The following is an 11136-nucleotide window of genomic DNA, read 5'->3' on the forward strand; positions in this document are numbered from 1 at the left end:
GGTCGCGCTGGGCGTACGCTGGTGCTGGCCGCCGGGCGCAAACAGGCTGGATCCGGGCATGCGCGGCGGCGTCTCGTTGGGCCCGCTCCGGATGACGGGCGACTCGGGCTCGGGGATGGCCTGCACCGCCTGCTCGACGTTGCTGCGATCGCGGCGCGGCGTGGTCGCAGACCGTCGTGTGTATGGCATGCAGAAGCTAGAGTGTCAGCCTGGCCAGCCGCAGAGGTTCCCTCGCTCGCCGAGCGCCGTCGTGGTCCAAGGCAACTCACCGTTCAAACTCTTCCTGCGTGATGTTCGAGAGCGAGGTATAGTCCATGGTCTCGATGAAGGCAATCGCACCCATCTGTCCGGGGCCGATGGCAAGCGAGGCGGGAGCGGCGTGGAGCGAAATGGAGGGGATCGAGGGGCAGATCGATCAGCAATCGTAGGCGGACCAGCCAGCCAGATCGGAGCGCCCAAGCCTCACCAGGCTCGAGAGATAGTAGCCCGACTCGCTCGAGAGCCGTTCCGGATTGCGGAAACGGCTGATGTACCTGCGATTGTCGGCGGTCGCGAAGGAAGGCAGGGTCGCGGAAGGCGAGGCAAAGAATCAGTGCTCTGGCCGTCGAGATGGACCGCTGCGCCGGAGACGGGCAAGGCGGCTGCCGCTACCACTCACTCGACGTTCGAGATGAGGTTGTCCGGGTTGGCCTTGAGCACGACAAAGATGAGGACGGGGATAAACGTGTCGGCGTTTTCCTCGGTCGAGAGATGGCGGATCATGCCGAAGATGACCTTGCAGCAGTTGAGGATGCAGATGAGCTTGTCCCTCGGCGCCTTGTAGTGGTTGATCTTGAGCAGCTCTGCGGTCGGGCAGGCATAGACACCGGAGTCAGTCAGGCATTTGCCTCGATACGACGACGGCGGCGGCGACGCAGCGCTGCAAGCTGCTCACCTTGGATGGAAAACTCAATGAACCCCCTCGAGTGGTCGCCGACGGGCACGTCGAGATGCTCCTCCTTGAGCCAGCCAAACAGCTTGATGCGCTGCTTGAGGATGCGGTCGCGCTCGAGGTCGTCGGTCTGGACGCTCCAGCGCCCCTCTTTTTGGACGGCGGGCGTAAACGTGTACGGGTAGAGGCGGTTCATGACGAGCTTCTCCATGGCCTCCTTGGCGTTCTCAAACTCGACGTCGTTGAGCGACGCCCACACCTCGCACTCCTTCATCCGCTCCGAGATAAACGCCAGAAAGTCAAAGATGAGCTTGATCTGGTCGGCGGTGCGGTACGGCTTCTTGGCAAAGCCCTTGATGAAGCTGCGCACGTACTCGCCCACGGGCCCGGCGCTGCGGTGCTTCATCTGCTCGAGGAAGCGGTTGAAGTCGAACGGCAGCTCCTCGCTGGCCTGCGTGGTGGGCGGAGGGCCCTTGCCGATCTTGATGCCGCTGGCCGAGCTGCCGCTGGACCGCCTCTCGGCCCCGCTGCCGCCCTCGAGGGGCGTCGTGGGGTTGGGCGAGAGCAATCCGGTAGGCTCAGTGCGGGTCCCATCGCCTTTGGCCTCGGCCTGATCCGACGAAACGGGACTCGTCGCCGTCGTCATCGTCGAAGCGGTGGGGTTAGCGCCAGCAGCGGCGTCGGTGGAAGACGAAGCCGTGCCCGAGCTAGGATCGCCGGCACCAGCGGCGCCCGTCTCGTTGGGGAAGGAAGGCAGGCTCTTTTGGCTCAATGCCACGCCGGTGCGGCTGCTGGGCCGGCTGTTTTCGGCGCTCGAACGGCCCGAGGATGTGCGTCCAAATGCCTGCGCCACCGCAGCGACGCTGGCTGGGTCAGCGAGCGCCGCTCTGCCCCGGACCGAGTCGGCGCTGTTGGACGTTGCAGCCTTGGTGGGCGTCGCCGGGGCTGTCGCATCACCTTGGGCGGGCGAATCGACGTGGTCGTGGGTGCTCGTGGTGACGGCGGTGGCAGATACGTCAGGGTCCGCGGCTGCAGCCTTGTCCTCGATCTCGACCGGTGCAGACGCTGTGGCTGATGTGTCAGGAGACGAAGAGGGCCGGTCCTCTGGCTGAGGAGTAGTGCGATCCGGTTCGGAGGCTTGTCGGCCTGGGTTGGCCTCCGTACTTGTAGTCGGTGCATCGCCGCCCTCGCTGCTCGCCGCTACGTGGGCCGCTGCATCGGCCGGCGCAGCACCAGCCTGCTCCTCTACTGCCGGCGCTTCCGTCTCTTCGTCGGCTTCTTCCGCCGCTGCGATAGAGGCTCGCTTTGCGGTGGCGCCGCTGCCCGCCTCTTGAATCTCCTCACCTGGCCGCTGCGGATCTCCGACGCCGTCGCAGTCGCTCTCGTTCGGGTCTGCCGCAGCGGGCTGGACCGCCTCGTCGGCTTGCTCGGCGGCCGCGATCGAGTCCGCTAGCCGTTCGCTCCGAGCCCCCGAGGCCTCGCCTGTCGAGTCGTCCGTCTTGGGCTCCGCAGAAGCTTCGGCCTCGGTCGGCTCAGCCGCCGGCTGAGAAGCTGCCGGCGCCTGTTCTGTCGTCGTCGCAGTCGATTCAGTGGTCTCCGAAGGGTGTTCCGCCGGGCTAGGCTCGGCCGCCAAGCTCTCGCCTGCTGCGCTGCTCTCCTGCGTGTCTGCGATGCTCAGAGACCGCATGGCGGCGGCGGGCTCCTCCGAAGGTCGCGTCTTATCGTCGGGCTGTGCCGAGACCGGGCCTGACTCGGTGCTATGCGAGGTTTGAGCCTGCTCGATCGAGGTCTGTGTAGGGCTGCTCGAGCCTTGAGCCGCAGGGTGAAGCTGGTCGACCGACTTGTCGACCCCGTCGATGCTCGACATGGCCTCTGTATGCTGCCAGTGGTTGTGGGCTGGACAAGGGGGGAAGGCGCGGCGAGCGGGCTCGACGCGCAGCTGAGGCGAGAGGTCGGAAGAGCCCGGCAGTGGCTGGCGAAAGTGCAGGTGGGGTTTGAGATGGGTTGGTGGGGGTCGCCAGCGAGGCTGTTGGGGCGAAGGCGGAGAGTGATGGCGGAAGTGAGGCAGGGTGACGGTGTCGAAGGCAGGGAGCTGGCCTAGCCTGGCCCGGCTCTGGCCAGTTGACCGCCGCTCTGGCCACGCGCATGGACCCTCTCTCGGCAGGCAGGCAGGCAGGCTGCTTGCTTGGTCTGGCTTGCCCGCCCAGTCTGTTGTGTTACTTTTTCCGTTTCTTGCTGCCGCCGCGCAGAGATCGGCAGGCTCAAGCTGGTCAGTCCAGCAGGCCTAGCCGCGCCAAGTCTGGCTCCACGACGACATCACATGAAGGGCGGCGAGCCGCGAGCTTCGAGCCTCTTGCACACGCACACATACAGAGTCACGCACGCACACCTCACGCCACGCGCCATCATCATCGAGGAAGAGTGGAAGGGGTTCGTGACGCTTTGTTTCGTTCAAGTCATCCGCCGCTCAACCGCAGCAAGTGCCGGTGCCGTACACGTGGTCCTGCTGCTGCGCATCGGGGCCGACGGCCTTTCTCCTGACGCCCCGCCGAGGCGCCGGCTCGCCATCGCTCGACTCGACGCTGATGCCGTCGTCGTCGTCGGTCGCAGCGTCGCCATCCTTGCCGATCGAGTCGGGTTTCACGCCCGTGGGCTCGCGCGCAGCGGTGACCCTCGGCGTCGACCTGGCGTGCGGCGAGTAGTCGTGGTCGAGCTCCTCTTCGCTCGATGGGCTGCCGAGCGTATCCAGCGTCGAGAAGAAGTGGCCAAACATGCCGCCGGCGATGATCGAGATGAGGATGTAGCCGTTGAAGGACATGGCGATGAGCATCACGATGTACTGCGGGTGGTCGAGGAAGGAGGAGGTAAGCGGGCAAAGGAACGAGGAGATCTCGGTAGGTCAGCATTGGAAGAAGGGCCTCGACGTTTCGCCACCTCGCGATCACGACCCTCGCCATGGCGGAGCACTCACAGCGCCGGCGAATTGACAGCCGTAGAAGAGCGAACGGATCGCCTGCTGGACCATTGTCGGCCTGAACCTCGGCGGGGCGAGCTGGTTGGCGCGCCCGCTCCGGCTCCTCGGCAGACCAAAGAAGATGCTGTCGATCCTCTCGCCGACCTGGGGTCTGGGCTGGCCCGCCTTTTCGGCCTCGACCAGCGCCCTCTGGATCTCCCTCTCGGCCCTTCTGCGCTCGCGGCGCTGGATCTCGGCCTGCTCAACGATCCAGCGGTCAAATTCGCGGCCCCACCTCCGTATCGTCTCGATGAGGAAGACGATGAGGAAGACGCCGATGCAGGTGCCGGCGAACTGGGCGTTGGTGCGGACGTGCCAGGACGACGTGAGGATGCAAATGTTGGTCGTCTGCCAGTTGCCGAGCATGTGCATGTTGCACTCCATCGATGCGCCGCCGTGGTCCATGCCAGACATACCCGACATGCCAGACATGCCAGACATGGAGCTGTGGTCGTGCGCCATGGTCGACAGGCAGGCCGGTCACGCTGTCGCACAGGGAAAACCGGGGGTGGGCTTGCGCAGCGAAGGTACAGCGATATTGCGTTCTTGCTGATCGAGCCCAGCTCGATGAGTTTGGGCCGTCGAGGTGAGTCTTTGGGCCTTGTGTGCGGCGCAGCAGCTTTCGCGATCGAGGTCGAAGATGGCGGGCGTGGTCAGGAGAGCACAGCGAGCTCGTTGAAGGATGGTATGAGCTAGTGTCGAGAGTTGCTAAAGGGGTCGGCGAAGCAGTGCTGCGCTGTGGGCGCCGCGAAGGTGAGGGGTAGCGGTGAGACTGGGCCGAGCGGATGACGGAGAATGGGAAGATGACAATCTTCAATGGGAGCACGACAGGGCGTCGGCAGCGCTGTAATGGGGTTAGAAGGCGTGGCAGCGGCGGTGGTGGTGGTGGCGGTGGTGATGGCAGCAAGCCGGCACAGTTATGGTCCGAGGTAGGGCGAGCCATGGCCTCGAGACAGCCTCAAGGACCGGCCTGGCTGGGCAATCAGCCAGGACCGCTCAGGACGGCCATCACCTCCGGAGCTCCTCCGGATGGACGACTAGGCCCCGCTGCACGACACGGTCCTCCTCTCTCGTTGCTGGGCCGACGCTCAGAAAAAAGGCGCCGAAGGGCTGGTTCGCTAAGACGCAGGTTGAAAAGGCTCCGAGACGCTGGGCGAAGCAACGCAAAACGCGCCGACGGGGGCCTTGCGGCCGGCCAGGGAAGAGAGGGGCCGGTCGGAGGGAAATGCGCCAGCAGAAGAGTCTCGGTTCGTTTCTTTTTTCGAGCTTGGCTTGGCGCCGCTAGGCTGCTGGCCGGTAGAGTCGACGACAAGGCACAGGGAAGAAGCTCAGACATGGTCGGATCGATGGAAGAGGCGGGAGCGAGGACGACGATCTCAACGTGGCCGACACCGTGCCTATCTGACGTCGGGCCTTTTGCAGCGGGCAGACGGCCGTCCGCTTCCGTCCTGCTCCGGCAGCTCAGTGACCTTCTTCAGGCCTCGCTGCCGGGCGCCGCCGTGCGCTCGCGGTCATCTTTGCGGCCGCCATTGGAGGACCCTGCCTGCTGTTGGACGCGCTGCGGGAGCTGGCGCAGCTGGCGCCTGGTCGACGACTCTCGAGATGGCGGCCGCTCTTCTTCGACGGAAAGCGGGCTCGACGAGGCTTTCTGAACAACCTCTTCCGATGCCACGGCCGCCGGCGCAGCAGCAGCCGAGGCAGGAGCCGACGCAGGCGCAGGCGCATCCGGTGCCTTCGAGGAGGCGCGCTTCGACTTCTTGCGCGCCTGGGTCGAGGTCTTGCTGCCCGACGTTCGGCAACGCTTGGTCGGCTTGGATGCGGCAGCCGCTGGCGGGCCTTGGACATCGACGGCTTTGCCGTCGTCCTCGGCGTCGACTTCCGCCCGCAAGGTCGAGGCGCTGACCTCGAGCGCTGCTTTGGCGTTCTCGTCCTCGGCAGCAGCCGTCGTCCGCTCCGAATGTGCCTGTTCAGATGCTTCGTCGACTTCTTGCCTGTGTAGACGCGAGCGTTCCACGTCCTGGCGGTCGCTGCAGAGCGGGCTCTTTGCGCCCGGAGCCCACGACGACAGCCGGGCGTAGCTGGCAAGTGCAGAAACATCAGCCGCAGTGCTGGCCACGCCGCTGCGCTCACCCTCGAGCGGCTCGGTGGTGCCCTCTTTCGAGCGTGCATCCGGCATCGAACCGCCGAAGAAGCGAGCCAAGGTAGAGGACTCGCCGATCTGCACTCGCTCGCTGCGGCCTCGCGGTGACGCAGTGGAGGCATCAACGGCCGCCAGCCGCGGACGATGGGGCGGGTTGCTGCCGAAGGCTTCAGCAAGGGTGCTGCTGGACGCCGCGTAGGCGCGCGGCGCTGAAGATCCAGCCGCCATGCTGGTATAGAGGCTCATCGGAAGCTTGGCCGTTTCGTGGCCCTGGGATGACGGAGGACCGGCCGACGCCGAAAGAGGCACTTGAGGGCCGGGGCCATACTGCAGTCGTTCGGCGATGCCGTCGCTTGCGCGAGTCGAAGCTGCTTCCGACCTTGGGGCGCAGTTTGTGTAGAAGCTGTCTTCGCACTGGGAAGCGATCGGCGAGTAAGGAGATCGACAAGGAAAGCAGGAGATAACGCTCGTACCTGTCAGTCAATCGAGTAAGGGAGAGGCTCGCTGCAAGCAGGCTACACATCCGTTGGACCCACCTTTGCCGCCGCCGCAGACGTCAGCAGGGAGATGCCGGATTGTGACGGATCCAACGGCAGCGCTGCATCATCAGGCTGCACGATGTCGGCGACGCCCAGGGCGTCGATCCATGCTCCAGCATACTCGTGTGCAGATGCAGCGCCCGCCTCTCGACCCTGGTTCGGGAGTTTAAGCGGGTTGGAGACCAGAGGGTGCGATGACGCCAATGACGTTGCAGCGCCGACGGGAGCGGGTTCGCTCCGGTTAGAGGCTGGCATCCTGGCCGCGCTGGTGCCCGCCAGGCTGCTGAGCGCGGGCAGGACTTCGTAGTATGGGTGTGCTGGTCTCATCAGAGTGACGGGTGGGTTGTACGCCGCGCTCTGCCGAGCCGTCTGCTGCTGCTGCTGCTGCAGTTGCACGTGTTGCTGCATCTGCTGGTGATGCTGCTGCTGCTGTTGGAGGTGGTAAGCCGACGTCGAGCGGTCGCGGCGTTCCGAGGTGGCACCGCTTTGCGAGCGTGAGGCACCGGCATTGAGAGCAAGGGTCTGCTGAATCCCCATGATCGCATGTTGGAGGGACTGGGTGGGTCCGCGAGCGGTTCGGGTTGGGCATGACGACGCGTCGCGACGGTCCACAGCGCGATGTCAGTCTCGGCACTGGTCACGGGAGACCGACCGACAAACGGGCCCAGACCAGCACAGCGACTCACCTGGATCTGCTTTCCTAGCCCCTTGACCTCGTTTCCCGTCTCTCCCCAGGCGCTCCGCAGCTGTGACACCCCGGCCTGGATCTCGTCCATCTGCGCAGACAGCGCCTTGCCAGCCGCTGTCGTAAATTTGCCGCCCTTCTTGAGACCTAGACCGGGATCAGCACGCACTTGCGATTCGTTGGATGCAGCGTTGGACGCAGCGTTGGACGCAGCGAGGCCCGAGGCCGTCGCGAGGAGCGAGTCGATCGCCTTGCCGTGGGCCTGGACCTTCTGCTCGAGGCTCTTGGCCTGGACGTACATCACCTGCCTCTGCTCGAATGCGACATGCAGCATCCTCCAGGAGTCGAGCTGCACGCGGGCCAGCTCGTCGTCGCGCTCCTTGGTTTCGCGCCGTACCGACCTCAGCAGGCTGATGATCCGAGACTCTCCCGTCTGCAGCCCTGCGACGGCGTCTTCCAGGCGCCTGATCGGCTCTGACCATGCCGGAGCCGCCTCGTGCTGCTTGCCGGCGTTGGCGACATCTTCCACAGCGTAGCCACGCTCATCGTCGGCGCCGCGTTCGGTGCCGCCGACGTTGCGCTCCTCGCCGCGGTAGTATTGATGCTGCTGAGTCTCGCCCACCGCCGCCGTGAGCCAGCTCGGCTCGTCGCCGCTCTGCTGGATCTGCTTGTGCTCGAAGTCGAGAGTGCTCAACGACCTTCGCGCCGGGGGCCGCAGTGGGGTGACTGCCGTCGTTGCAGGAGGGTTGGGAGGCATAGCGATGCTTGACAGCATGCCCGCTCTGATCTCGGGCACGTTGGGAGGCAACCCAAGAAAGTGGCCGGGTCGCCTGCCTTCACTGGCGGACGTCTGGCTCGTACGCACGTCCGAGACGTTGCTGCGCTGCGCGAGGCCGTCGGAAGCGTAGAAGTGGCCAGCATGCGGGTCGCCGATGCCAGCAAACGCAGAGCTGCTGGTCTGGAAACGGCCCTGGATCGGCTCGGCTAGTCCGAGCGGCGTGATGTGCGACGCGAAGCTATGCGTCGTCGGGCGTGACGCTGGGGCGGGCAGCCCGGAGAACGGCGTCTGGGTTCGAGCGGCTGTGGGGGCGCCCGCTAGGTCCTCGAGGACTCGACCAGGTGGCGGCTCGAGCTCTCGTTCGTCACGGCCGTCGATTCCGTAGTGCGCCTGATCGTGGCTGTGGCTGTGGTAGTGGTCGACGGCCTCCCCCAGTTGTCCATAGCCCGCATACTCGGCGCGTCCGTCGATGTTCGAAGCCGGATCGGCGCCAAGCTGGCTGTCGGTCGCGGGCAGATTCCTGGGCTGGCTCCTTGACGGCGTCGCGATTCCGTCCATCGGCACATGGCTCGCCATGCCCGCGAGATCCCCCGGACCATTGGCAGGCAGCTCGTTGCGGCGCGCCTGAGGCGTCTCGGAACGATGCAGCACCTCCATGGCGGCGATTGCGAGCTTGACGCTGCCGCTCAGCTACCAGATGCGAGGCGTGGTGAGGTCGGACAGCGGGCAGGCGCGGTGGTCAGGGCTGGAAAGACCGAGGTGCGTTGAAGGTGGCAGGAGGGACCGGGCCGGCGATGTGGATGGTGGTAGGGAGGAGAGAAACGAACGAGGCCTCTTGCCCTGCTTGGCGCCTTTTGGAGGCGCGGCGACACGTCGAGCCCGTCTGCTATCTGGCGAGAGCCCAGCGGGGCGATCTTGCTCGTTGCCTGACGCGCTTTGCGGCCCGCCTGCCTCTCGACTCCTGCCTGGTTGTCTTGCCCTAGCCTCGCCCCTCACCTCCAGCTGCCTCGCACCCACCCGGTCCTTGATCCAGCCAGCTGCTCCAACAACCCGCAGACGTCGAGCGGCGGGCAAGCAGAGAGAAGACGCACGATGAAGGCAGACCGACTCGGGGCCCTTTGAGAGAGAGAAGAAAAAAATGAAGAGGCAGGCAGGGGCCGGGAGGAAGAGTCAGTCAGCCAGCCAGCCAGCCTAGCCTTCTGGCTGGAAGACCATCAGAGAGCTTGAGCTTGCGGGCGGGCGTGCGTGCGTGCGCGGCCCTGCCTGCCCGCCTGCCTCGCTCCCTCCCTCCCGACCTGCTACGTACGCTCGGGCCTCCTCGGCCAGCCGGCCCGCCGCAGGTCGCCTGCCTAGCCTGCCGGCGGCTTCGAGCTTGACTGAGCTTGCTTGCTTTGTCTCGGCCTTCCAGCCGCCTTGCTTGCCCCAAGCTGGCCGGAGCAAGCCGGCCTGCCTGTGTGGTCTGCCTGCTTGCCTGCCTGCCTAGACCCACCGGCCAAGCCGCGCAGAGACCGCCGCGCCATAGCCTCGCTATGCGACGCCCCGTCCCAACCCGTCGCGCCGCGCCCAGCCGCGCCCAGCCGCTCGCTGCCGGGCTTCGTTTTCCTCTCTTCCTCGCGCTCGACTCCCGCCGGCCTGTTGCGCCCCGACCGAGGACGGCCTCTGCTCGTTGCCTGCTCGCTCCCTGCCGGGTGCAACGCATGCCCTACGGCTACTCTGCCTCGCCCTCTCCTGATGGCCGCGTGCCAGCGTAGCGATGCCGTGCCACGACAGTCCGTGCCGCTCAGCAGGCCTTCTGCCTGATCTCGACCAGCCAAGCCAGAGGCACGCAAGCAGGCTAGGGCTCCGCTGCGTCCGAAGCGAGCCGGACCGTGCCGTCGTAGTATGCGTGCGTATAACCGCTGTCGGGCCACTTGCGGGGCGTAGCTCCGCGTGCGGGCGGGCGTGGCAGGCAGGCAGGCAAGACTTCTGCGCAAAAAGCTAAGGCTGGCTGTGCTGGCCTCGGCCATCCTGCCAAGGTTCCAGGCCATCCAACCTTGCTTGGCTTTATTTGCCTAGGCTGGCGCAGCTTGCTCTCCGAAACAGGCTAGGCGGGCAGGCGGGCGGACGTCGAGCTCAAACTCGAGCTCGAGTTGGCGTTTGCGCGGATTCACCCGCCCAGCCACGCCGCCACGCCGGCCCGGTGTTGGCCCAGTTCGGCTACGTGTTGCAAGCCTGTCTAGCTGAATCGCGAGTACCTGCGCGCCGGCTCGAGAGAGAGAGAGAAGGAGAAAGGGACCCGCCACGCGCTGGTTCGGCTTGCCTGCCTGCTGGACGGCTATCCCGTCGGTGGGTCCCTCGCGTGGGCGACCGGCTGCCACCGCCGCGCTCGGGCGGGAATATTAACAGGCAGGCGGACGAAATCGTCAAAGACCTCGCTGAGTGCCTCTCGCTGCCCACGCCTCTTTCCTGCCCGCGCCCACCTCCGCGTGCGCTCGCCCATCTCGTCACTCGACACTTTCCACACCCAGACGATCCACGGTCATTCACAGGTCGGGAGATGTCTCCCGATATCGAACACGCCGACTGCTTCCCCCCCTTGGCTGAATTGGGTTCGAGAAGATGCAATTGTTCCAAGCGAGCAGTAGTGTAAACAAGTGGCGACGGAATGGACCGTGTCGTTTGTGTGTGCGTGCGTGCGTGCATGCGTGCATGCGTGGTGCGGCGACGGAAGCGTTGAGACGACGATGAAGTCGAAAGGAAAGGGATCGCGATGAGGTGAGAGCTTCCTGCGCAGGAAGAGATTGGCGATGGGGAACAAGAGGGCGGGGGTATGCTGTGCGGTGGAGTCGGGGGAGCAGTAGTCGTGTGCGTGTGTGTGTGTGTGTGTGTGTGTGTGTGTGTGTGTGTGTGTGTGTGTGTGTGTGTGTGTGTGTGTGTGTGTGTGTGTGTGTGTGTGTGTGTGTGTGTGTCGTCGTCGTCGTCGCGTCGTCGTCGTACGTACGTACGGTACGGTCGGTACGGTAGTGTAGGTGTAGGTAGGTAGGTACGGTAGGTCGGTACGTACGAGACGG

At 65.4% G+C, this 11136-nt stretch overlaps 3 protein-coding genes across 3 annotated transcripts in view; all 3 read right to left on the reverse strand.

Moving 5' to 3' along the window:
- PFL1_05380 (uncharacterized protein) overlaps nucleotides 1-2798 on the reverse strand; it is a gene marked incomplete at both ends in the record, with an annotated part of 4288 nt that extends 1490 nt beyond the window's left edge. The window contains 5 exons of the mRNA XM_007882912.1: nucleotides 18-142; nucleotides 270-343; nucleotides 467-533; nucleotides 659-842; nucleotides 935-2798. Of these exons, the coding sequence (XP_007881103.1) occupies nucleotides 18-142; nucleotides 270-343; nucleotides 467-533; nucleotides 659-842; nucleotides 935-2798 (2314 nt within the window). The remainder of the gene's footprint in view (nucleotides 1-17; nucleotides 143-269; nucleotides 344-466; nucleotides 534-658; nucleotides 843-934) is intronic.
- A 600-nt stretch (nucleotides 2799-3398) lies between these two features.
- PFL1_05381 (uncharacterized protein) lies at nucleotides 3399-4406 on the reverse strand (the record flags this gene model as incomplete). Its single annotated transcript, XM_007882913.1, has 2 exons — nucleotides 3399-3770; nucleotides 3903-4406. The coding sequence occupies 2 exons, from the start codon at nucleotides 4404-4406 to the stop codon at nucleotides 3399-3401; spliced, it is 876 nt and encodes a 291-aa protein (XP_007881104.1).
- A 1012-nt stretch (nucleotides 4407-5418) lies between these two features.
- On the reverse strand, nucleotides 5419-8743 carry PFL1_05382 (uncharacterized protein; the record flags this gene model as incomplete). Its single annotated transcript, XM_007882914.1, has 3 exons — nucleotides 5419-6498; nucleotides 6621-7178; nucleotides 7310-8743. The coding sequence occupies 3 exons, from the start codon at nucleotides 8741-8743 to the stop codon at nucleotides 5419-5421; spliced, it is 3072 nt and encodes a 1023-aa protein (XP_007881105.1).
- Between the last annotated feature and the right edge of the window lie 2393 nt (nucleotides 8744-11136).

Source organism: Pseudozyma flocculosa, assembly GCF_000417875.1.
Source record: "Pseudozyma flocculosa PF-1 unplaced genomic scaffold scaffold00019, whole genome shotgun sequence".
Classification (NCBI taxonomy): Eukaryota; Fungi; Basidiomycota; class Ustilaginomycetes; order Ustilaginales; family Ustilaginaceae; genus Pseudozyma; species Pseudozyma flocculosa.